Below are 26,072 nucleotides of genomic sequence, written 5' to 3' on the forward strand. Positions count from 1 at the left end.
CAGACCAATTCAAAGTTCTACCAATATTGTATTAATATTTTATTATCATGGTGCCTCCTCCCAAACAATTGTCTTTTTTCTATTTTGTTTGCTTTGCCATTCTGATAGTATGAGGTAAAACTGAATGTCTTTTCATATGTTTGTTGATATATTGTTGATATATTTCTTCCTTTGAAAACATATCCTTTATATACTGCAACATATCTAACATATATAGGACTGCTTGCCATCTAGGGGAGGGGGTGGAGGGAGGGAGGGGAAAAATCGGAACAGAAACGAGTGCAAGGGATAATGTTGTAAAAAAATTACCCTGGCATGGATTCTGTCAATATAAAGTAATTATTAAATTAAAATTAAAAAAAAAAAGAAAAGAAAACATATCCTTTGATCACCTATTATGTGGCTCTTTTAAATTTCAACCAATTCATCCTATATCTTAGATCTCAGATTTATATCAGAGAAATTTGATTCAAAGAATTTTTCTAATAACATTTTCTTTCTCATTTTTGACTGAATCACTTCTGTTTCCACCAACCCTTTTAAATTTTATGTAATCAAAATTGTCCACTTTATTTTCTGTGGGTTTTTTAAATCATGGACTCTTCCCCTATCCATAAGGCCATGATTTCTTCTTTATTCCTCTAATTTATTTATGATATTACTCTTTATGCCTAAATCACATATCCATTTGGAATTTATCATATTATAGGATGTGAGATGTTTTTTATACCTAACTTCTACCAAAATGCTTTTCAGTTTTCCCAAAAGATTCTGTCAAGTTATAATAAGACCTTACCTTAATACTTGAGTCTTTAGGCTTATCAAAAACTTTGCTATAGGGTTTATTTGCTCACTGAATTACATCCCAAATCACTTAGACTTATCAACCTCTCTATAGTTGACTTGCCTTGTATGACACAGTTTTGAAGTGTCAAACATAGGATTTGAATCTACAACTTTCTGATTGCAAATTCAATATCCAATCCACAAAATCAGGCTACATCCCTTCTATCTTATTATAATCAAATTCCATCTGAATATCAGTTAAGTACTTCTAAAGTAGTAATAATGAACTAGAAATAAAATATCTGACCCAAAGAACAACATATTTAATAGATACTGTGGAATTATTCAAAGGAAATGATTAGAGATTACCCAGGATTAAGAATGATTCATGCTTAAGATTGACTTCATTTGGGCATTTGGGTACCCTTGCTTCCTCCTTCTCCTGAGGCAAGTTCTGCCTTTCGGCCCTATCCCACAGAGAGCTGGAGATGCAGCTGCTGATATTCTTTATTCTTGTTGTAGATCAGCCAGTAAAGCAGGTCTGTGCCATTTGGGTCCCACATAGGTTCAGAAAGAAAAGGTATCAGTGAATTAGCAGGCTTAACAAACTACTATCTGAACTCCTGAAGTCTGGAAAGCTGCGGGGAAAAGAGGAGGGCAGGGAAGGTGGGAACCATGGAGATAAGACCTGTTCACCTCCCCTGAAGCAGGCTGGCTTAATCTCATGTGGCCCTTTGATGAGAATTATCTAAATCAAGTAAGGGGAAAAATGTAGAGATGACATGTTTCAAATGGGGAATAAATAAGAGGAAAACAGAGATTTGAATTCTGATCAGCTGAGACCAAAGCAAACAATGTCCTTGCCACCAGAATACATCCTACTGCTTAGAAAGAAGAAAGGTACCAAGGCCTCAGGGGTGATGGTGTGGGCTAGGCAGGGCACCTGTCATCCTTGTGTTCCTTCTAAGATGAGCACGTGCTCTCCCCAGGCGAGGAGAAGAAAGGGCTGTCTTTGCTCAGCAGGCCAACAGTGATAGATCATTTTGTTATGTCTGAACAAACATGATTCTGGGAATTTCTTTCCCCTATGGAAAGAGGAATCAACGGACCCCTTCCAAGGAGGCTTGCCAGGGGCAGGATTCTCACCCATTTTTGACAAAATTTGCCCAGTAGACCATTATCTTCTCACTAACTAGGTTTTTCTTGTTTGTTCCGCGTAAAGCTAAAAATAGAAAGTAAACAGCTTCATTAAGGTCACTATTGGGTGCAAGATTTTCCTTTACTTCAACATTCACTTCTACATTTTCTCCTGCACAAACAATCCTGTTCAGGCCCCCAAAGTCATCTTCCTGAATTGCAGTTGTCCACATTTCACACCAATATTAGGAAACCTCCCAGGCTTTATGAAGACTTAGCACTCTGCATAAACTCTGCCTGTCTTCAAAGCCAAGACTCCTTCACACTAAGGAGCATATTGATTTCCCAACTCTAGGCAAAGATAGGAACTCTCACTGCTTAGGGCTTTGAGAACACTTCCTACCTCACCTTTAGTGCAGACAACTTCAACGGTAATCACTTGGTCATAAAATAATGAATTTTTTGGCTATGGCAAGTCACAAAACTGATCAATGTACAAACTGGCCTTCCAGGTCTCCCAGAACAGTACTAAGGAGGTAAAAGTAGGGAAGAAGCCTTCCAAAAACACAGGATTTGGAACCATCTAACAACATTAACTCCCGGGATTGTCAAATGAGGCTTTTGACCAATGACCAACACATGGATGGACAAGTGGAGAAATTAAACCAAAACCAAAGGAAGGAAAGGAGGGAGGGAGGAAAGTTTTCCAGTTCATTCAGCAGACATTTATGGAAGGGTGAGGACAAGAAACATACAGGATGAGATGGGGTGATAGGTTAGAGTCTAGATCGGAGGAGATGCTGGAAGCATTGGTGAGGTCACAGGTACATTGACATATGAAAATGTGTTTTTATTTGTGTCTGTGCTTCATCTTCTCTTCTGGGTAATAAGCTCTAAGAAGTCAGAAACTGTGACTTGATTATCTTTGTGACTTCCCTGGAGCTGAATCTAGGGCTTTGATGTGGGAATGGGCTTAACAGTGTAAATTGAATGCTCCTGCTCACCTGAATAAGCAAGTTGAGTAAGGTGCCCTCTGAGACTGATCTTCACAAAGAGGCGCTAAACTAACCCTTATTGACATTCAGACTTTAGGCCTTCGGTTTTACCTAAGTCCATCTGGCTTCTTGCTCAGTGCTTCACGGAACCTTAGATTTGGGATATAGCCCATGTGGGATGAAATTCTAGCTCTATCATTTACTACCTGGGGAGCCTGGACAAGTCATTGAACTTGTGTTTGCCCAAGTTTGCTAGTATGAAATGGGGATAATAATAGCACCTACTTTACAGATTGTTCTGAGGATCATATGAGATGTATAAAGTTGAATCATTTGTAAACCTGTATGTGCTGTAAAAAATGTCTATTGTTAATAAAATTATTGTTAACTTGTGACTTTGGGAGTCATTTTTCCTTCTCCAAGCCTATTTCCTTCCTTCCAAACGGGGCTGATCATTCTACATCCATACAGTACCCTCACATGGACATTGTGAGGTTTAAATGAACTGATATGTAGAAAGGTGAGGAACTGGGATTCATTTTGATGTCAGAGAGAGTAGAGCAAGTGAAAGGGATGATAACCCATAGTCCCAGGAATTCTACCCTTTCTCAAGCTCCCCAATCATTTTAGTTAAAATCCCCATTGCTTACAGTGAGCTCCAAAGACAAAACGCAGCTCATCAGCAATATTCACTTTTATATAATCCGGATTGATGCCCTTTAACATACTCGGTTGGTGCTGGAATGCATAAAAGTAGACTTGAGAGCTGGGACCTAGGCAAGCATAAGAAATGCCTACAGTTACTGACATGCTGATCACAAGGGTCTGGCCTCTTGCTGAGGGCCCATAGCTTGATTCCATCCTTTGGGGTGGGGATGATGGTAGCTGGCCATTAATAGGCAACCTCCTAAAGGGCAGGTCCTTAATAAGAGTGATGCTGTGAGAAAGGACAGTTTCTGGAGTCTGGAGTAACAGGGTGTGGATTAGAAGCCTGGCCCTGTTGTTGACCAACTATGAGATCTTAGGGAAAATGCTTTTACTTCTTTGAGATTGTTTTCAACTGTAATCCCTCAACTATTTATCCTCATGGGCTGTTGTGAGGATCCAGAAAGATAACGTATATGAAGTGCTTGGTACCCATAAAGTGGAATAGAAATGAGTATTTCTGGCTTTTCTTGGCAATATCTACTAAGAAAGCATGGGTGAGAATGGGAATAATGGGGAAGGTGTAAGGAGGAAGGCTATTGAGGTAATCAACCTAAAGGCTACCTTACTAAAACCAAGGGCAGAAAACCTCCTATGTAAGCAAACAGTCAAGATATACATCATGCCAGAGATGAGACTTTATGCCCTTGTTCCTTTAGAGGCTCAAAGCTATACTCACTCTGTTGATATCTGGCCACTCTGAGAGAAGGCATAAAAAAGACCAAATTCCCCATCATCTCCTGTAACTGAAGTCGAAGTTCTTTTGGATCCTCAGTATTCCCTAAATATTTGTCCATCAATATGTCTACATTCTCAGGAGTCATACCCTATATGAGACAGAGCAAGGGACATATTAACAAAGAAAAGATTTTACTGGGAATGAATTGTTTGGGCAATTTCTGTTTACTAAATATAAGAGATGAGCCTACACAGTCCACAGAATTAAAGGGGAGAGATTGAACCAAAAACAATAGAAGAAAGAATGGAAGAAGGGAGGGAGGGAAAGAAGTCTTGCAGCACATTGGGCAGAGCCTCTGTGGAGTTCTGGGATCCATCATGTGCTTGTGCTGCCTCCCCAGAATCTACTCTTTAGGAATTCAATTATTCAAGAAGATATCAAGCAACCACTTGTTGGGGATGGTGGGTAATACATTTGAGGCTCATGGAAGAAAGAAGAGTAGATAGATTGGTATAGAAGATAGAGCACTGCACTTGGGGTCAGAAAGAACTGAGTTAGAATCTAGACTCGGACCCTGATTGAAGGTGTGACTCTGAGCAAGTCAACCTTATTTTCTTCATTTGTAAAATGAGGATCATAATAGCCCCTACTCCCAGGATTGCTATAAAAGTCAAGTTAAATAAATTTGTAAGTTACCATACAAACTTTAAAATATTATATTTACATGCTAGCTGTTTATTGCTATAGATTTTCCCTGAGGATTCCTTCCAGCTCTATGAGTCTAGGATTATGAAAGAAGAAAGTGAGTTTACCTTTATTAATGGGCTCAGAAGCATTTTTCGGATGTTTTCTCTAGTCATCTCTTCTTTGAACAGAGAAATACCTAATCGCTACACAGAAAGAAAAGCCACATCATGAGGGTACTGGAAGCTATTTCTTCTCTGAGCAAACTCCATCCCCCAAAGTTTGTTTAATCATTCACAAATAATGCCCAGCAAAAATTGTACAATATCAGGCAATATCCAGTATTTACTGTACATCCCCTGACAAGTACTAGATAATACTTAGAACCCACCAAGGAAATCATAGGCGATACTGCATAATACCCAATACACACTCAATAATGTTAAATATTCACAGTGCTCTATCTTACCAGAAATGAAGCACACAGAATCCTCTCTATCTGAGTCATGGAAATAATTCAACTTTATCCATGTTGACTGAGAAGTAGCAAATGATGTATAACTCAATGGCATCTTTAATAACCCTGTAGACCCAATGGCCTTCATATTTTTTCCTTTAATATTTTATTTTTCCAACTAAATGCAAAGATGATTTTCAACATTCACTTTCCAAAACCTCGTGTTTCAAACAACAAAAAGATGAAAATATACTTTGATCCACAGTAAGTCTCCATAGTTCTCTCTCTGGCTATGGATAGTACTTTCCATTACACGTCATTTTTGAAAAGAACTAAGTCTGCCATAGTTGGTAATCACAGAAATTTATAGTTAATGTATACAATATTCTCTTGGTTTGCTCACTTCACTCAGCATCAATTCATGTAAGTCTTTCTGAAATCAGCCCGCTTATCATTTCTAAAAGAACAATAATATTCCATTACATTCATGTATTATAACTTATTCAGCCATTCCCTAACTGAGGGGTGCCCACTCAATTTCCAATTCCTTAGCACTACAAAAAGGGCTGCTATAAATATTTTCCACATGTGAGTCCTTTTCCATTTTTAATGATCTCTTTGGGCTATAGACAGTAGAAACACTGCTGAATCAAAGAGTAAGCACAGGTTAATAGACTTTTGGGCAAAGTTCCAAAGTGCTCTCCAGGATGATTGGATGATTTCACAACTCCACCAACAATGCATTAGTGTCACAATTTTCCCACATTCCCTCACAATATCCATCCTTTCCAGTCATTTTAATGTATTTCACTTCTAAAGAATTGCAATCACTTAGGGAAAAGATTTGCCTTAGAAAAGAGGAGACTGGAATTCTAGGCCCATTTCTGTCACTATCTTGCTGTGGGATTGTAGGTTAATTGGGTCTTTTCTCTGAACCTCAGTCCTCTCACCTCTAAAAATGGTGATGGTCATTGATGCAGACTCTTACCTCATCAATCAAGGATAAGTTGATGACAGCTTTTTTTTAGTAAAGTATAAAGTGCTATGTCACTATGAACTGGTATTACTGTGTGTTTAAGATACAAAAATTAAAAGAATATTTTAATCAAAGGCAACTGGAATCACCTTGGACCTTTAAGAGAAAATTTGTAGGTACAAATAGTCAAACAATTCTTGGAGAAAATAGGCAGGATCTGAAAGTATCTCTAACTCTTCAAGAAAAAAAAAAGAGACAGGATGAATTTGCTAAAGGCATAGATAATAGGTATGTTACTTTGCAATTGACATGAGCCAGGCTGATAGTCTAGTTGCCAAACTAGCTTAACATCTCAGAACACTGGACCAATATAAGAAGGATAAGTTCCAAGGGGAAAAATGTGAAATCATACACTTGGACTCAAGGAAAATTGATTTCACAAATACAAAATGATGAAAGTATAGTTAGACTATTGTTTTTTAAAAATTTATGAATATGAGCAGACCACTAGTTTATCATGAGATCATAATACAATATGGTATGGAAAAATTCAGTGTAACCTTGAGTTGCCCTAAGAAAGTCAAGAGTTTCCAGTAATAAGCAGATGATAATTCCTGTGTTCTAGTCATACCACACACAGAGTATTGTATTCAGTTCTGAGCGCCACATTTTTTGGGAAAAAAAACAGAAAACATATTGTCTAGCAAAGGGTAACTAAGATGATAAGGGACTTCCATTTACACTACACAGGGATGGATTAAATTATAAGATTCTTTAACGTATAAAAGAAAATCGGATAGGATATAGAAGAGTGGACAGAGACAGACATGATAATTGCCAAAGTATTTTCTAGATTGTCATGTCAAGAGGGAATTTGAAAAAAATAAATAACTTCCTCTGTGTGGCCAGAGAACAGAATAAGGAGTAATGATGAATAAAAGTTAAAAGAGGCTTAATGTAATGATACTCCCTCAAACAGAGCTGCTTCAAAGTGGAATGGGGAGCCTCAAGAGATGGTAAGTCCTTTCTCATTGGAGTTTTTAAATAAAGGCTAGAAACACCCTTGTGAGGGATGTTATAGAAATCCAGCTGTGGGTTGATCTTCATATTCACCTAAGGTTCTGTCTAAATCAAAAATTGTGATTTTTTTTTAGTGATCAAAAATACAAGATCTTCAAAAGTTGTATACACCTAATCCTGTCACTCCATTCCACTCATGCAGGAGAATTGGTGGTAGAAAAATCAAAGATCTTACAACAGGAATGATCAAATCATAATTGTTGGTGCCAATAATGGAGGGGAGGTGGTGGAACTTTCCAGAAGCCAAGAGATCTTCAGAATGTTTTGCGAAGAACTGTCCATCAACCACTCTAGGGATGATCACGAATTGCTTTGGGGAAAAAAAAAGCAGCAGAAAAAATGACTAGTCTTCCTGCACAATGTTCATCCCACACAACCCTTTCCCATTTCATTACTTCTTTATCTCCATTCTACACTACTGCAATACCTTAATTATCTCCCTGCCTCTAATCTTCTCTCAACCCCATCTCATCTGTCTTCCATTTCTGAAACGTTTGATCATGATACTCCCATAACCCCAACCATAAAGCCATAAACTCATAGAATGATAAGATATTAAAATAAGGAGGAATATTGGAACAGAATATTAGAATAGAAAGATCCATAAGACAAAGAATTATAGAATGTAGAACATAGAATATCCAGTGCAGAAAAAGGACTAATAACACCAGCTATTTAATGCATAGGATGCTGGAATTAGAAAGGATTCCAGAAAATAAAATGTTAAAGCTGAAAGAGATCTTGGAGCTAAAAAGACCTTAAGAAACTAGTAAATCTAAGTTTCCCATTTTACAAAGGAGGAAACAGAGACCCAGAGAGTTCATGACATTCTCAAGATTCTTGTTCCATTGCCTACCAATGGAGGGAGATGGAAGAACATCAGTAATGGATGTCCAGTCCCTATCCTGGGCTGAGCTGGAAGCTCTTAGTGATTCTGATCCTTCCATTTCATGTTACTTACCTCACTAATAGCCAAGATCTCCCTTTCTGTTTTGTTCCTTAAGCACTCAACAATGGTGGCTGAACTGTAACTCTCACAAGCAGATATGGTGGCAATGTGCTGCAAAGAGGAAAAGAAAGAATTAGTATTCTCATAACTGAATCCTTAACTATACACTAGTGGAAGAATCCCATCCCAATCAAAAGAAAAACCATCAAAGAATGATTTGTACAAGTGATGATGCATCAAGGCAAGAAGGAAGCCAGGCTGGAATACAACTGCCCAAGAGGTGAGTGATCAACCACGAGCTTCCTGTGTACAGGGCTCAGTGCCAGCCAGTGGGGGTGGAGATGGGCAGGGGCAGGTTACAAAGAGACAGTTCCTGCTCCCAAAGAGTTTAACCATTTCATCAGGGAGCAAAGACATCACTGGCTATAAAGGAGATACAAGGGAGTCTGGTATACTGAAAGAGTCAAATGTTGGCTCAGAGATCTCAGTTCTGGTCCCAGACCACTCACCAACACATTGTGTGACCTTGGACAAGTCAGAAAATGACAGAACTACAGAAGTCAGACGGCCCTCACACCCAATTTCATCTAACAGTGCTGTTCAAGAATTGTGAAAAAAATAGAATTTTGAAGTAGAAGGGACTTTGAAATCCACCTAATTTAACCCATTTTTAGAGAAAGAAACTGAGGCTCCATAAAGAGAAATCACTTCCCTAAAATCAGAGGCACAGCTAGCAGAATTAGGAATTAAATCCTCCCTCTCTGTGCTTCAGTTTCCTTCTCTGTAAAAGAGGATTGTTGGACTAGATGATCTCTATGGTAACTTCCAACTTAGACATTCAAGGATTCCACTGACCCCCCTTATAGCCCAGGAAAGCCCAAAGATCAAGGGAACCAGGCCATGGGATTGGGAGGCCAATAAGCTTAAAGAAGGATAACAAATATAAAAACCAAAGGGTAACTCACACTTGTGGTGGATTCTGAGCTGAATGAAGTTAAACCAGGGTGGATGGCCACACCACTCTCTATGGTTTGCCTGGAGAACAAGGTTTTGGATATGGGGTATGGAACCTGGAGGAACAAACCACAGAAGAGGGGAAAAACAAGCAGTTATGGGAGGCCGAGACCCTCCTGGCTGAGCAGAAACAGAGGAAACTGAGTCTGAAAGCCAGGACTGGCTTATCCTGCCCCTCCCCAAGCTGACCATCTAGGACAGTTACCAACATTGGGCTCTCAGTGGGACCCTGGCCTTTGACCCTTGGACACATCCAGGCCTAAATCTTAGTTTAACACAAAGGGAGCCTAGTTAGGGTTGGATGCTGTCCAGGTCTCTCTGGTGACTGAAGCCCAAGATATGATGAGATGCCTGGGTTATTCACTGTATCTCTGCATCCCTTAACTACTTTTGTGAACATGAAGGAGACAACAGGTATAAAGTGTTGTGTAAACCATAATCTACCATGTCAGAATCATAGATTGACAGCTGAGTTCATGTTCCTCCTTTTATATAGTAGAAGATTTTAAAAAATCTATTAAAGTGCTGACTGTGACAACCATTTAGTTTAGCATTGGAAGTGCAGAAACAAAATCAAGACACGTCTATCCTCAAGGAGTTTACAGTCTAATGAGAAAATCAAGGCTAGGGAAATGGAGGGATTTATTTAAGATCACAGACTTAGCAAATGCCAGGACCAGGATTAGAACCCAGGTCTTCTCCCAATCCTTTACCACAGTGCCTCCTGTCAGCTATTATCCTTATCATCATCCACCATTGATGTCACCAGATGCCTCATTATACCTTTGCACCTGTGTCAGGAGAACATACATATGCCATGTCAAATATATCAAATACACTGCTGGTGGACCGCACCTAAGTATGCCTGAACCAGATGAAATGTAATTAGGAGGGGGTTGGTGTGGAGAGGAGCGGAGGGGGGGTGCTAGAGCCGTGTCTCTGGAGGCAGGAGGACCTGAGTTCAACTCCACCCACAGACACTAACTGTATGACCCGACAAGTCACTTAACCATGACTGTCTCATCAAAGAAATTTTACAAAATAAATAAAAACATAACAAAACATAAAGAACATTGTTGTTGTTTTTTTTTTTTTTTAAAGTCCATATAGCACCCAGAGGCATCCTGATGTAAGGGTTAGTGACTCCCATCTCAATGTGAGTTTCACATGTGCATACTGGATTGGGAGTTAATTTTGTCCCTTACACTTTGTAGTTGAAAGGCCCTGGGAATGCTGATTAATCTCAGCCATACTTTCATCTGCCATATATCTCATGCAGTTAGGAAGATCAAATGAAATCCCACAGTCCCAAAGGACTTTGCAGATTGTCAGGTGTTATCTATCTTTATCAAGTCAGTGACATGAAAACTTCTACTAATAGGCCTACTAATGAATCTTAAGTCTATGATCTAAGATCCAACCTGGATAAGTTGGGGGCAGAATGTTGACTTTTTCAGCATAAAAAGGCTCTGGTTAATGTTAGTGAGAAGGGCAATTGGGAAGTTTACTGGGATTTCCAAATGACAGGCAAGAACAGGTGCCAGTCAAACAGAAAGAAAGAAGTCATCTGCCCCAGTGGTTTTGAGAGAAGGAAATACAATAAAAGAAGAAAAACTCAGGATCATGTGATTTCAGCTTGGGACTGACTACCAAAAAATCCCTTTCCAGTCTGAGGTAATTTCTTTATCACTTACATATGAGGAAATTCTCATTCCCCCAAAGGACTCTTCAAAGACAGTCACACGGCTAGGATCTCCTCCAAAGTGGGCAATGTTCTCCTGGACCCACCTCCGGGCAGCCACCTGGTCCAGGTAACCCCAGTTGCCAGATGCTTGCTCATCCCCAGTGCTGAAAGACATAAGGATTGAGAATTCTGAAGAAGAGCGCCAAGATCCCAACAGAGCTCAGTCACATGGCGAATGGAAAATCTGAGGCTCATAGATCTAACAGGAATCACACGCAGCATAAACTGTACAGCCATAATTTGAAATCGGATTCTCTGGCTACATATCCAGTGCTTTTCCTGCTATGACAGGGCTTAGTTTGTTGGGGCAGCAAAGGATGACAAGAAAGCTGGGATCTCAGCAGGACAAATGACTCACCTTTCACTTGGGGGCAAATCTCACCTGAAGAACCCAAGAAGGCCCAGCCTGTACTGGATAGTGACCACTATGATGTTCTGGGAAGCTGACAATATCGAACCATCATACATGGAAGCAGAGCCAGAAAGGAGATCACCACCATGGATCCACACCATCACCTGCAGGAATCAGACAGGGTTTGTTATAGGAACAACTCCCACCAAACGTGGCTCTGGAGCTCCCTTGCTACACTGTATCCTCTTCCCTTGTGTCCCGTTATAAGGTAGCACTAAATGTGAATGGTATTTCTTATCAAAATACTTTGTGTCAAATACAGAAATGATATGCATCAGAGCCACTCTCAGAAAAAAGAGCTTACTTGCCCTGACTCAGAGACAGTTCAGATTCCCCTTGAAATCTTCCTGACACAACTCAGCTCCCTATGGTTTTACTGTTGCTTATTTCAGCCTGCTAGAAGCAAAGGTTTATTAACTTTGTGAGCTGTTGCCCCAGAGAAGAATGGACTGCCTTGGGAAGCAGTGAGCTCTCTGACCCACAGGACTTTAGGGACAGTTCGATGACTTCAGAAATGTTTTTAGTCTGACTGTTCCCATGCTTTAAGATCCCATCCAGTTCTAATGCCCTAGGATCCTCATCCCATGCTGTGGGAATTACAGAGATCTGGCTTACTGGCAATCTGGCCCCCTCTTTTGCATGATCAGGAACATAGATATTGAGATACAAACAGTCTTCAGAAGTAGCAGTAATAGTAAAGTTTATATTCTGGAATTTCCTCAGTGATTTTAGGATAGTAATATCCTGCAAACACCTGGAAAACAGAAAAAAAAGTTTGTACCTCATGAAAATCACAGGAATCCTGTGCATTATGGGGTATGATAATAACAGGTTCCAACTAAGATCTAGCTCCGTTTTTACTCATGTCCCAAAATATCCCCTTACTTTAGGCCAAAAATGGCAACATTAATAAGAGAAACAATAAAAGTGATTGCCAAGATACATGGAAGAAAACATTTCCAAAATAAAGGAAAGTACCAAAGGAGAACAAAATCTTATTGGAACAACAGAATGAAGGGTGTAACCTTTCCTCCCTATTTTTGTTTCCTCCCTATTACTGAAGTCATACCTACAGAAGTCTACAGAAAGGTCATATCCTAATCATTTTATTCAACGAAGAAAAGGTATTTTATCTGTCTGTGCTAGAGTACATAAAATGTTAAATATAAAAAATAATATTTTGTACAGCAACTTTTCCCCTGTTTCTATCTGAGCTTCATAAAAAAAATAAATAAATAAACGTTTTGGTATAGTGACTAAGCATACCTGGCATAAGAATACCTGAGTTCAATTCAATCTTAGACACTAATTAGCTGTGTGAATCTGGTTAAGTCATGCAATGTGTCTCAGCCTTAGTCTCTTAATCTGAAAAATGAAGACACAAATAGCAACTGCCTCACAAGGTTGTTAAGAGGATCAAATGAGATAATATGTGTAAAGTGCTGTTTCAGAAAGCCCTCATAATAGTTATTAAATGTTTTCCTTTAAAACAGCTGGAGCCCAGTGATAGAATTCTCATCCCAGTATTAGGAAGATAGAACCAGGCCTTGTAGTTCCCAAGCAGGATCTTTCTGCTATACCTTTGGGTGATTCTCAAAGATTTTTGTGTCAAGATTCCTTTATACTATTAAAAATTACTGATGTCCTTGGAGACAAAGCTGAAATGAGGAACTATGCAATTCAGTGATTAGAGATTTGAAAATGGAGTCTTTAATACTGAATTCAAATCCAGCCTCAGACACTTACTAGCTATGTAAACCTGGACAAGTCACTAAATCTGTGTGCCTCAGTTTCCTTATGTGTCAAGTGAGAATAATAACATCTAGCTCCCAGAGTTGGGAGGAGAATCAACTGAGATATAATTTGAAAATATCCTTATATAATTAAAAGCATTACATAAATGCCAGTTGTTGTTATTAGTATTAGTAATAGTTATTAATAGTGGTTGGAGTACAATAGTATTATCAAAAAGCCCCATAGAACTCAGCAGGATTGGGATGAGCTATCACTCCCACAGATTCTCCAGTTGCAAGCCAGTCCAGGGGCAAAGTAACAACCAAAACACTTTGAGAGAGAGAGCAGAATCCTTTATTCAGCAATTCTCTTGAGAAGCAGATGGCTCATGGGTAAGACCCACAGGATGCAGATTTGGGAGCAAACTTTATACCATTAGTTAGGTTCTTTACTACTAACTCCAAGGTTCCAGTTGCTCAGATTTACAATATCATGTAGTTACAGTTGGTCGGATTTATCAGTTACAATTAGTCAGATTTACAAACCCATGTAGTTATATTTGGTCAGATTTATAACCCTCATTATTCAGCTATTTCATATATCAATGACTTCATTCAACTTTGACAAAATCTGTGGAAACTGAACTTTTCATGCTTCCCATACATTCATATTCCTCTGTACTCATTATTAATTGGTTAAATGGCAAATGGTTAAATGGCAAATAGCAAAAACCACAAGTATGAACACATTATCCCCATAATGGGTAGATGTCCACAGCCTAACTATCCCTTCCCACCTAATTTCTCAAAGGAGCAAATGGGGCTTCCAATTACAGAGAAACAATTTGGTCCCTTCCCCACTCACCTCCCAGCCTCCTCCTTTCTTGCCTCAACTCATTCTCTGAGAGGAACCGTTACCTTTATATTTTTCCTTGACATCATGCCATCCAAGCTTTATCACCTGGATACAGAGGCAGAAGCTATGGGTCCTATGCCCAGGGCTCAGAGCTACCAAGAGTCCTGGGTCCTCCACAGCTGCCTTCTCCATCACTACCTTGACTGCTGCTTCTGCCTGGGTTCTTGAGACTGTTGCTTGTATCACCCCTGCTGATGTTCCTGCTTCTGAAGCTTTTCCCCTATGGGTCATGTCAGCTGCTCACTGCCCCTCTCCAGTCCTATAGCCAGGAGACTGTACACTGCAGCCACAGTGTCTTGCAGGAGCTGCCCCTTAACCTGCCACCAACAGGCATAACCTCAGCTCCATAGCCTCCAACCTGACATTCCTGCACACTGTATACTAGGAAGAGCTGCCCATGGCTGAGACCAACAATGACATTATAAACTGTTCAGGTATGGGCCCTGTAGTACACTAGATAATCCTTATTTCAAAGAAATGTCCCATGGTAAGTCAAGGGAGGAAAAAGGTATATATGAGGAACTGAATCCTAATTTTTTAAAATGTAGGCATTCTTATTATGGAATATTATTGTTCAGTAAGAAACAACCAGCAGGATGATTTCAGAAAGGCTTGGAGAGACTTACATGAACTGATGCTGAGTGAAATGAGCAGGACCAGGAGATCATTATATACTTCAACAACAATACTATATGATGATCAATTCTGATGGACGTAACCATCTCCAGCAATGAGATAACCAATCAGTTCCAATAGCAGTAATGAATTGAACCAGTTACATCCAGCAAAAGAACTCTGGGAGATGACTGTGAATCATTACATAGAATTCCCAATCCCTATATTTTTGTCCGCCTGCATTTTTGATTTCCTTCACAGGCTAATTGTACATTATTTCAAAGTCTGATTCTTTTTTACAGCAAAATAATTGTTTGTACATATATACTTATATTGTATTTAATTTATACTTTAACATATTTAACATGTATTGGTCAACCTGCCATCAGGAGGAGGAGATGGGGAGAAGTTGGGGAAAAATTGGAACAAAAGATTTGGCAATTGTCAATGCTGTAAAATGACCCATGCATATAACTTGTAAATAAAAAGCTATAATAAATAAATAAATATAGGCATTCTTAAATCTTTTTAAAAACACATGAAGGTTGAGTTATTTGGTTTCTATGACTTCTTCCTCCTCTCATAATTTATGAGTCAGTGTATATATATATATACTTATATATAAGTATATATATATACACTGACTCATAAATTATATTTTTTATACACACACACACACACACACTAACTCTCACCACACTTTTCTGAAGTTCTAAAGTCCTTTATCAATGTAGACAAATTAAACAATTTTTCAAGGCTGTATAGCCCTAGAGAGGAAGAAATATTTATTCATTTAAGAAACAGAATTATGCTTTAAGCAATAGGAAAGATACAAAGTTTGAATAAGATATGTTAGTGCCCTATTACCATATGGTAAGAGAAAGTTGAGAAAGTTACTTACATGGATGGGTAAGAAGTTGCATCTCTCACTTTACTCCATGTTTCTGGTGACTGTGGAGAAGAAAACCTCAGGGCTCCAGTAGGGGGTCTGGCAAAGGGGATTCCCAGAAAAACATTGACACCTTTGTCAAATCTCTTGATGCTGATATGAGTTCCACGAATCTCTCCATATTCAGTAGTTCTGATGGGGTCATCAGTCTTGTCCCCTGTGAGCAAAGGTGAAGGCAATTCTCAGGGAATAAACAGAAGGGCAGGAATTACTGGAGATGTCCATATGTTTCCCACCCCCCTCCCATTCCTACTCCAACATTTTTTCCTTGTATGGGAATGCAGACCACCTTCTATTTCTGCCCTGATTACTTTCATCTCAAAGACAAGATGAAATTAATACAGTTTCTGTCTTACAAACACTCCCCTTTCACAGATTACCTATAGAAATGTATAGAATAAAACAGTAGTGAATAAACCAACAATTCTAAAGACTACACTTTGATCAATGCCCTTAATAATCATGATTCCAGATGACTGATGATAAAGCATATTTCCTAAATCTTCCAAAAGTTTGTTGTACCTACCTTTTCTAAAATTGTTTACCTCCTTAACTTCTTTCTTGTTTCTTTTGTGGTTCAATTTATTTAGTTCTGATAGAGGAAAGTTGACCTCTCCCACTGTTATAGTTTTGTTGTCTACTTCTTATTGCAACTTTCTTAACTTCTCCTCTCAAATTCTCTGTATACTATACCATTTGATGCATATCTATTTAGTATTGATATTACTTCATTATCTATGGTACTTGTTCACATGATCTAGTTTCCTTATTTCTTTTAATTAATTAATTTTTTTTTTTTTTTGCTTTTGCTTGATCTAAGATCAGGGTCCCCTTTCCCTCCTCACCAGTGTTTTGCTTCTGACTTCACCTTTTTCAATCTACCCTCCCTTTTTTCAGCCCTTTCCACTTTCTTATCCCTTTACCTTTCTACTTTTGTCCTCCCTTCTGTTAGGTTCCTCCTTTCCCTTCCCCTTTCCCTTCCTAATCCCTATAGAGTAAAAGAAGTTCTATATCAAACTAAATATATATTAATATTCCCTCTTCAAGACAAATCCATAGAGATTAAGAGTCAAAAAATTCTCATCCCTCTCTGTTTTTCCCTCAACTGTATGAGGTCTTTTTTGCCTGTTCTTGTGATGTAATTTACTTTCTTTTACATTCCCTTTCCTCTTCTTCCACTACAATCCCTTTTCCACTTCTGGTTTTTTTTTTTTTTTTTTAATATCATCACATTAAAGACAACTTATACCTACACTTACTAAGTATACCCGTAACAAAGATACAGTTCTTGAGTTGCACATAGACTGATGTAAACATTTCCCATATACTGATGTAAACATTTTAATCTTTAAAAAACATATTGTTGTTTTCTTCCCTGTTTACCTTCTTATGCTTTTTTGAGTTCTGCATTTAATGATCAAATTTTCTATTCAACTCTAAGGTTTTTTAATCAAAAATAATTTAAAATCCCCTGTTCATTGAATGTCCATCTTTTCCCCTGAAAGATACTGCTTAGTTTTCTTAGGTAGTTGATTCTTGGTTGCAGTCCAAGCTCTTTTGCCCTTTGGAATATCATATTCCAGGCGCTTGGATCCTTTAAAGTGGAAGATATTAGGTCCTGACTAAACATGATTGTGACTCTTCAATATTTAAATTTTTTTCTGGCTGGTTGCAGTAATTTCCACTTGATCTTATAATTCCTGGATTTAGCTAAAATATTCTTTGAAGTTTTCATTTTGGAGTCTCTTTCAAGGATGATTGGTGGATTCTTTCAATGGCTACTTTACCCTATGGTTCTTGGATATCAGAGCAGTTTTCCTTGATGGTTTCTTGAAATATATTGTCCAGGTTCTTCTTTTCATCGTAGATAGTAAAATAATTCTTAGATTGTCTCTCCTGATGGTATTTTCCAGGTCAGCTGTGTTTCCAGTGAGGTATTTTACAATTTCTTCTATTTTCTTATCTTTTTTTTTTGTTTTGTCTGATTATTGATGTCTCATTAAGTTGTTCACTTCCATTTATCCAATTCTAATTTTTAGTAAATTATTTTCTTTAGGTAGCTTTTTTTCCCCTCCTTTTGCATTCGATCAATTGTACTTTCAAAGGAGCTGTTTTGTTCACTGTATTTTTCCCCCATTTCACCAGTTCTTTATTTTAAGGTGTTTTTCTCTTTTTCCATTTCACCAATTCAATTTTTCTTTTCTTTTTTTTTTTTTTGTTGAGGCAATTCGGCTTAAGTGACTTACCCAGGGTCACACAGCTAGGAAGTATTAAGTGTCTGAGAGAAGACTTGAACTCAGATCCTCCTGACTTCAGGTCTGGTACTCTATATCAGGGTTCCTCAAACTTTTTAAATAGGGGGCCAGTTCACTGTCCCTCAGACTGTTGGAGGGCCAGACTATGGTAAAAACAAAAACTTTATTTTGTGGGCCTTTAAATAAAGAAACTTCATAGCCCTGGATGAGGGGGATAAATGTCCTCAGGTGCTGCATCTGGCCCCTGGGCCATAGTTTGAGGACCCCAGCGAATGTACCACTTAGCTGCCCCACCAGTTCTATTTTTCAAGGTGCTGTGTACTTCTTTCATTTTGCTCAATCTGTTTTTAAGTGATTTTCTTCCAAATATTTCTTTCCCATTTCACCTAATGTATTTTAAGGAATTGTTTTCTTCAGTCAATTTCTGTGTTTTCTTTTCCAATCTGTTTTGAAAAGCTCTCATTTCCTTTTCCCATTTTTCTAACTCTTTTCAGATCCTTTTTGAATTCTTCCAAGAAAGCCTTATGAGTTGGAGACCAGTTCATATTCCTCTTTTAGGTTTTATCTAGAGGCATTTTGCCTTTAGGGTCCTCGGGTTCTGTTCTTCCCTGTCTTCATAATAATATATGGTCAGTACCCTTTTTGCTTTTTTGCGCATTTTAAAACATTGAGGTCTGCTCCTTAGATCACATAATAGATTATCCTAACCTTCCTCTACAGGGCAAAAGAGTCTTCTCACTGTTCTAGGGTCAGTGGTATAGAGGCTTCTTCTCTTGGCTGGGTGGGCCTAATGAAATCCCCCGTGTTATGCTGGGGTTCAGGAGCTCCCTGTTTGCCTTCTGTAGTTAGATTGGATGTTTCATAGCTAATCTACTGATCCGCTGGACTTCTGAACTAGTACAGAATAGCTGTTTAGAAAGCCTCTCAAACTGAGCAAATCCAAAGCAGATTTCATTATCTTTCTCATCCCACAAATCCATTCAATTTACAGATTTTTTCCATTTCTTTCTCTCCAGCATCTCCTTCTCTCCCCCGACACAGCTCTCAAACTAGTTCAGACTCATACTGCACTATAGCAATAATCTCACGCCTTTTTGTATATGAGAACATCCTGCATGCAATCACCAAAGGGACATAGAGATATAAAGGTACATATGCACAGATCTGACTATGGCACCTCTATACCTCCACACAACTGGTAACCTTCAATAATTCATATTACCTTCTGGGAATTAAATAGAATATCTTTAAATCTCTTCAAAATCTGTTCCTTTCCCTCCCTTTGATGTCCTCACACCTTCTTCTCTTCATACACTCAACCTTCTGGCCACTCTGATGAGGTTGCTATAGGATACTGTTTCTTCCTTCTCATTTCTGATTAAAAATGCCTGGTTGCCTTCAAGGCTTCATTCAAATGTTACAATGTACATTAAACCTTCCTTAATCTCCCCAACTACTAATGCCCTCCTGAGGCATGTGAGTCATCATCCATAGTTAGAAAATTTCCAAAGAGATTCTGTTAAAATCACAAAAGAGTTTATTTACACCACAACTGATAGACTAGACTTTAAAGGAAATCTAACCAATTAGAAATAGTACAAGATGGTTTTGTATCCTGATTATTTGTGGCTTAGCTAGCAGGCTAACAGTCTACAAGGTTCTAAATTGTAAAAGAAAGATAAGTAGGAGAATGTCTTTTTCACTGAGATAAGGAGTCAGAATGTCTTTTTCCAAGGTATTCAAAGGTAAAATCAAGGATGGGTTTTTTATGAAGGACATATAAGGAGCAACAGATAAGAGGCTTAATTGCTCCATATTCCTTGCAGTTTTGAATAGACCCTCAGCTTTGACTTATCATCTCCCCCCTTTCTGTATATTAGAGAAAACAAATTCTGGGAACTAGGGAACTAGGGAATTTCTCCTGGAACATTTCTGCTTCAAACTGAAAAAAGCCTTAGAGAGGAATCTGACTTACAGGGAAGGTCCCATTCAAAGGGCACATGAGCTCACAAGTGGAGCCCAGAAGTTGGTTGAAGCAGCATTAAGTGAGTGTTGCAGTATTGCAGTATTGCTCATCATTCAAAGGTGAATTGACAGGAGCCTAGAGGAAATAAATCTGGCAAGCAGCAGATTAGGGACTGTAGCACTGCAAACAGAAAAGGGATGGCTTGGGTGGCCATGGGTCCATGTGCTAAAGTATTTGAAAGTAATTAGGCCTTGGGCAGAGAAGATAACAGGTTGAGATGGTCCCAATTGGCAGCATTTTGTTGATAAGGACTTCAGAAATATAAAAATATGTCCTTCAGGGGCATAGATGGTGGGGCAGTTAGAGAGAGAGAGAGAGAGAGAGAGAGCACCAAGATTAGAACTCTCATCCTTTCAATATATGTTAAAGGGGCAGAAAAAAATGGCTTAAGAAGTGTGGGAGAATCCAGTTAACCTGGAGATAGGATGATAAATTTTTTCCAGCTACCATGAAGATTTGAGTATGCCAGGAATAGTGGAGATAATAATTCATTTAAAGTGTCTGAGCCACACTTTGGGGTATTTGTGGTGTGAAGACCAGTCACTCTGTAAAGAACTAGGCAGGCCTAAATGAGGTATGATCTCTTTTAGTAGAGACTGTTGAGTTCTTGTGCTGATCTGGCTCTTCCCCCAAATAAGAATTTTCTCTTCTTGGAAGGAAAACAGGCTTAATTCAAGAGATATGTCACCTAAGAAATATAACCTCAGGGGTTTGACTTCATAACTTGACTTTCTCTTTGGAGGAGCCACCCAAAGAAGATGATCAAGACCATGAAGAACATTGATTTGGGGAGCTGAAGGTATATTTAACAAAAAAATAATTTTCATAAAGTGGGATCCAATAGGCTAACTGAGGCATCCTACCCTTCCTTAATAGAGATAATAAAATAATTCCCTATCAAAAGGCAGGAAGTTGAGCTAGAGAGATTAGCCTACATTTCTATATGAAGCATGAGTGTAAAACCTCTCTTCCAGTCTTTTCCTTGACAGATAATCTGCTAGTCTTTTCCTAGATAACTATCCTTCCTCTGAACAGATTTGAGAAGTGTAGGACTATTGGCACTTTCAGGAGTCATTTAAACATAAAAAAATGAGATCTTATAATCCTGCCTAAGAGATTCTCCTAGCTTTGTGACCAGTGAAAATGGATTTTACAAGTGACTGAAGGGCATTCTATGTAGCCTGATTTAAGTGTAAGAGAAACTTCCACTGGTTTGTCTCTGCGATTGGAAGCTAACCTGAGGGTGTTCAAACACTGAGAAGGAGAAAGAGTTTATCCACTCTCTTTTGCAAGGGCCAGTGATAGAATGGAATATAAGCATTGGAGAGGTGGAGGACTAAAAAGATCAATGTAATAAATTTACCAGCAGCCTCCTTTGTGGCTGCATCAGTTAACCAATTTCTTATGACTTGATCTCTACATATCAAATACATTATAAGAAAACACATGTGTGTCCCAGGACACACAGTACAATTGGATGTTATTTCCACATTAGGAATGCACTTCCAAACAGCATTAAAGATTTTTTCAGACTTAGTTTCAATAATCAGTTTTTAAAAAATCAGCTGAGTCCCACAAACAGAAAAATCTCATTGACCTAGTGACTCCACCATTTTCAGATAGAAAACAGCAAGATATTACATACTTGCATCTTGCTTGTGGCTTTTAAGCTGATCATTAGCTCTGAATACAGAAATTTGCTGTAAGAGAGAAAAGCAGGAATGAGGTTATGTAGAGGACCACATATATTGGGAAACTGAGAAAAGTATACTTGAAGCAAAGCTACTTACAGCAGGGTGTTAACTCAGTGTGGTTGATGAGATCATGGTTCACTAGTTCACATCTACTTAGTACTTAGACTGGTGATGTAATGTTTCTACAGTTGGCACATGCTCAGTATGCTGTAGTGATGTAATTTTACTAACGTGTATAAGGGCTGAGACAACTTGAAATACGCAGATTGGAGAGAGGCTCGAGTGAGTGTCCTCCAGCTCAATCTCAAACTCCAGAATCCAGACTCCAGAGAGATCCTCAAGAAAGCTAGTCTGGACATTACATGATTATAACAGAATAAAGTATTCTTAGCTTTGTTTGACTTCAAAGATGAATCACAAATGGCAACCAAACATGCAGTTTCAATTTCACCCCATAGCCAGACTCAGGAATAGCTGAGGATCATTCTTGTATAAGGGAAGACAACTGGGAAATAAATCTAGAAGTAGCCCACTTCAAAGAGAGCCTGAAAAGCTTTTCTTCACATGTTCTGCTCAGCGGAAAACAATTCAATCTGTACCTTCTGAGTACCTCTGTGACATTTCTGTGGAATGGTGGATGTACTGACTGAATGGACCATTGTCCAAACCTGAATTCAAACTCATTAATTATGGTCCCAAGAAATTTTCTCTTAAGCAACCAAGTCCCACATCAGAGGCTTCTGAGCTTAAAAAAAAAAAAAAAAAAAAAAAAAAGACATACAACTTATCAGGTAGAACCTAAACTATCTCAGGGCCAACATTGGAAATGAGATATGATGGGACACTCTCATACCATGCTTCCCTTTCGCATGCAGATGAACTTGTAGAGAGGCAGCAGGTGAAAGATCTGAGAGCACAGCTAAAAACCAGGTTCAGGAAAATTAGAGGTTTTGCTAGCAAAAGAACCAATAGTATCAGGTTAAAATCTCGCCTAAAATCTCCTGGCCTATTACCCTGCTCTTGACTCTTAATTAAAGAAGGGCTCTGTTGCAGGGTGGAGGGTGCTCAGTCCCAGGCTTCAGGGGTTTTGTGCAGCTATTTTCAGTGATCCTCCTAGGACTCTGACCATAAGCACTCTTTTCTGCCCTGGAGCTGTCAGGTGTATTACCACCTCACTGTAGCTCTAAGATCTGGTCTGCTAGCTGGGGCTTAGGTTGCACTGACCGGAGTTGTGCTGGGACCACACACCAGATTCCCACTCCCTCTCCACAGACCCTCTCCCACTGACCTTCCGAGACCTCCCTGGTACCCCAGGCTGAGAGGTCCAGAAGCCTCCAGCTCTGTTGCTGATCCAGAGTTCCCACCTCACTGATGCTAGAGTCTGGGTGGAAACTGGAGCCAAGGGCTGGGCATGTGCTGGGATTGCATGCTGGGGTCCCACTCTGGTTCCACAGACTTTTCTCCCAACCTTCCATGTCCTCTCTGGTGTCTCTGGGCTGAGAGACCTGGAAGCTACCAGTACTGCCACTGAGGCAGAGGTGGCAGAGCTAAGATGGAGGAGTAAGGGCAGGAACTTGCCCCACCACACCCCCACACTTCTTCAAATTCCTCTAAATAATAACTCTAAACAAATATCAGACCATCAAAACACCCAAAAACTGGATTAGAACATTTTCCAGTCAAGGGCAACTCAGAAGCTCAGGAGAAAATGTCTGTGACACCAGGGTGAGAATCCAGCATGCAGTCTTGATGCATGATGCTCTGGGGTAGACCTAAACCCAGCCCTGGCCCTGGCCCAGACTGCCCTCTGATCTGTAGCTTTCTTTAAAATTTCAGAGAATGAATGGATGCCCATCAATTGGAGAATGGTTGAGTAAATTGTGGTATATGAACATTATGGAATATTATTGTTCTGTAAGAAATGACCAGCGGGATGAATACAGAGAGGACTGGCAAGACTTACATGAACTGATGCTAAGTGGAATGAGCAGAACCAGGAGATCATTATATACCTCAACAACGATACTGTTTGAGGATTTATTCTGATGAAAGTGGACCTCTTCGATAAAGAGAGCTAATTCAGTTTCAATTGATCAAGGATGGACAGAAGCAACTACACCCAAAGAAAGAACACTGGGAAATGAACATAAACTGCTTGCATTTTTGTTTTTCTTCCCAGGTTATTTATACCTTCTGAATCCAATTCTCCCTGTGCACCAAGAGAACTGTTCGGTTCTGCACACGTATATTGTATCTAGGATATACTGTAACCTATTTAACATGTAAAGGACTGCTTGCCATCTTGGGGAGGGGTGGAGGGAGGGAGGGGAAAATCCGAACAGAAGTGAGTGCAAGGGATAATGTTGTAAAAAATTACCCAGGCATGGGTTCTCAATAAAAAGTTATTTAAAAAAAAATTTCAGAGAATGAATTTAAACTGATCTTCACAGGGATTTCTACCTTCTTATAGATCTGAAGCCTCAGATGTGGGACTTGGCTATTTGAGAGAAAATCTTTTCTGAGACTTTTGAGTTCTGAATTTGGAAATGATTGTCTGAAGGACAAGAAAAATGTCATAAGTTACTAACAGGGATGCCATCCTGAACTATAACATATGAACGTTTATATCTGGACAAGAGCTGGGAGGAAAATCTTAGCCTCTACTTGAGGTCAGACTTTCTAATTTCATGCCCCTACTGTGTTCCTTTCCATAGGAATGATTTCTACTGATTCATGAGTCTGACTAAGAGGTGGAATTATAGCTGCATATGGTCCCCATTTGGGAATTCGTAACTAAAGTAAAAGAGAATTGTGGATGCTTTGTCCTGTTATACTCATGTGCCTGCTTTTTTTCTGTTCCAGCAAATTTCTATATTCAGAGCACATAGGCAGCTTAAACAAGCTGGAAAGTATATGAGATCTCTGCTATACACCTATATACTTTCTACTTAATTTTTTCCCCTTCTCCCCTTCATCTTTTCCAAGCAGGAACAATTTTATACATGGATATAGTTATATTTATGTATGCATTTATGTATGTATATATGTATACACACATACAAACATGTCCATATACAAAAAGATCTATAAATACAAACATATTCTATTGGGTCCTAGATAGTGGGCCATATCCCCCCACCTTTTTTTGTCTTACAATTAGAGTTGGGAAAATTGAGTTAAAAGAAAACTTTAAACCTTGAAGTTCCAATACCCCTCCAAATACCATTATGTCACAATAAAGAATAGCAAAACCAAAACAAAACAGTATCCAGGTGCCTGCCTCTCTGACTCCATTCTTGTCCAAGATTACCCTGGGGCTTGACTTATTGTCTCCTGTCTTTGACAAAAACATTAAGTTATATTTTCTTACCTTACCTCTTGGCCTGTCAAGGATCAAGTTATGTTTTCACATTTTAAGAAGTTTGTCCTTCCCTAGAATTATGCTCCCTACCAATTCAGAAGTAGTCTTGCTTCTCTTGTCTGACAGAGCCAGTTATGATAGTTATGACATTTATGACAGTTATGGTTCCCATCCTGTTAATGCCAAGTTTATTCCTCTCTCTTTGAAGTAAAGATAAAAACAGCTGCAAGATGTTAGGCTAACCACTTGATCAGCTTCTGCATCCTTCTTGCTTTGCAATTAATTAGGACTCTCTACATAAGCTGTGCATTAACTTTGTTTGAGGCCAATTGATTTGGATGAACCCCGTTCAGTTGGTGACAATAAATTTCCACTTAAAATCAATTCAGTCTCTACTCATCTCTGTATTTTTGGCACAACAATACTTTCATATAAATATGTGTAATATTGTACCATGTTTTTTTTCAACTCTATTTATTTAGAGGTGGTTAACATCATCCTCAACAAGTTTAAGTCTTTGTATAATTTTCTAAGTCTGCCAATTCATCATTTTCTACACCACAAAAATATTCCAATCTTATACTCTCTCGTTATTTTGTATAGTCTAATTCAATATTGATTGATATGGCTCACAATATAGTTTATTTTTTATTTTGACTAAATCCATTTTAATATTAATTGTCTGACATCATGATTAAAATCCATCTTTTTAACCTAATACATCCTGCTCCTGATCATTATTATGCCCATTTGTATACCTTATTTCCTATCCCTACTGTCCCCTAGCTTTATTTCTACATGCTACTTTGCCTTGCCATTATATAATCTACTCCCCCTCTTAGGATAACTCCCTTATCCTCTCCCCCCACCCTTTGCATTCCTCTTTATTCCATACATCTTAGTCT

The 26,072-nt window shown here is 38.8% G+C and overlaps 1 protein-coding gene across 1 annotated transcript; it reads right to left on the reverse strand.

The window, feature by feature from the left end:
- Positions 1-1,087: 1,087 nt before the first annotated feature.
- On the reverse strand, positions 1,088-23,281 carry LOC127546420 (pyrethroid hydrolase Ces2e-like). The gene is made up of 13 exons (XM_051973542.1): positions 23,095-23,281; positions 15,784-15,988; positions 12,234-12,372; positions 11,589-11,722; positions 11,157-11,310; positions 9,414-9,518; positions 8,461-8,559; positions 7,675-7,809; positions 5,115-5,192; positions 4,303-4,450; positions 3,569-3,691; positions 1,933-2,008; positions 1,088-1,327 (listed from the first exon to the last, which is right to left on the reverse strand). Exons 1-13 carry the CDS (start codon positions 23,279-23,281, stop codon positions 1,294-1,296), a joined length of 1,617 nt encoding a protein of 538 aa, XP_051829502.1. The 3' UTR covers positions 1,088-1,293.
- Positions 23,282-26,072: the final 2,791 nt, after the last annotated feature.

Source organism: Antechinus flavipes, chromosome 2 (genome assembly GCF_016432865.1).
Source record: "Antechinus flavipes isolate AdamAnt ecotype Samford, QLD, Australia chromosome 2, AdamAnt_v2, whole genome shotgun sequence".
NCBI classification, from domain to species: Eukaryota; Metazoa; Chordata; class Mammalia; order Dasyuromorphia; family Dasyuridae; genus Antechinus; species Antechinus flavipes.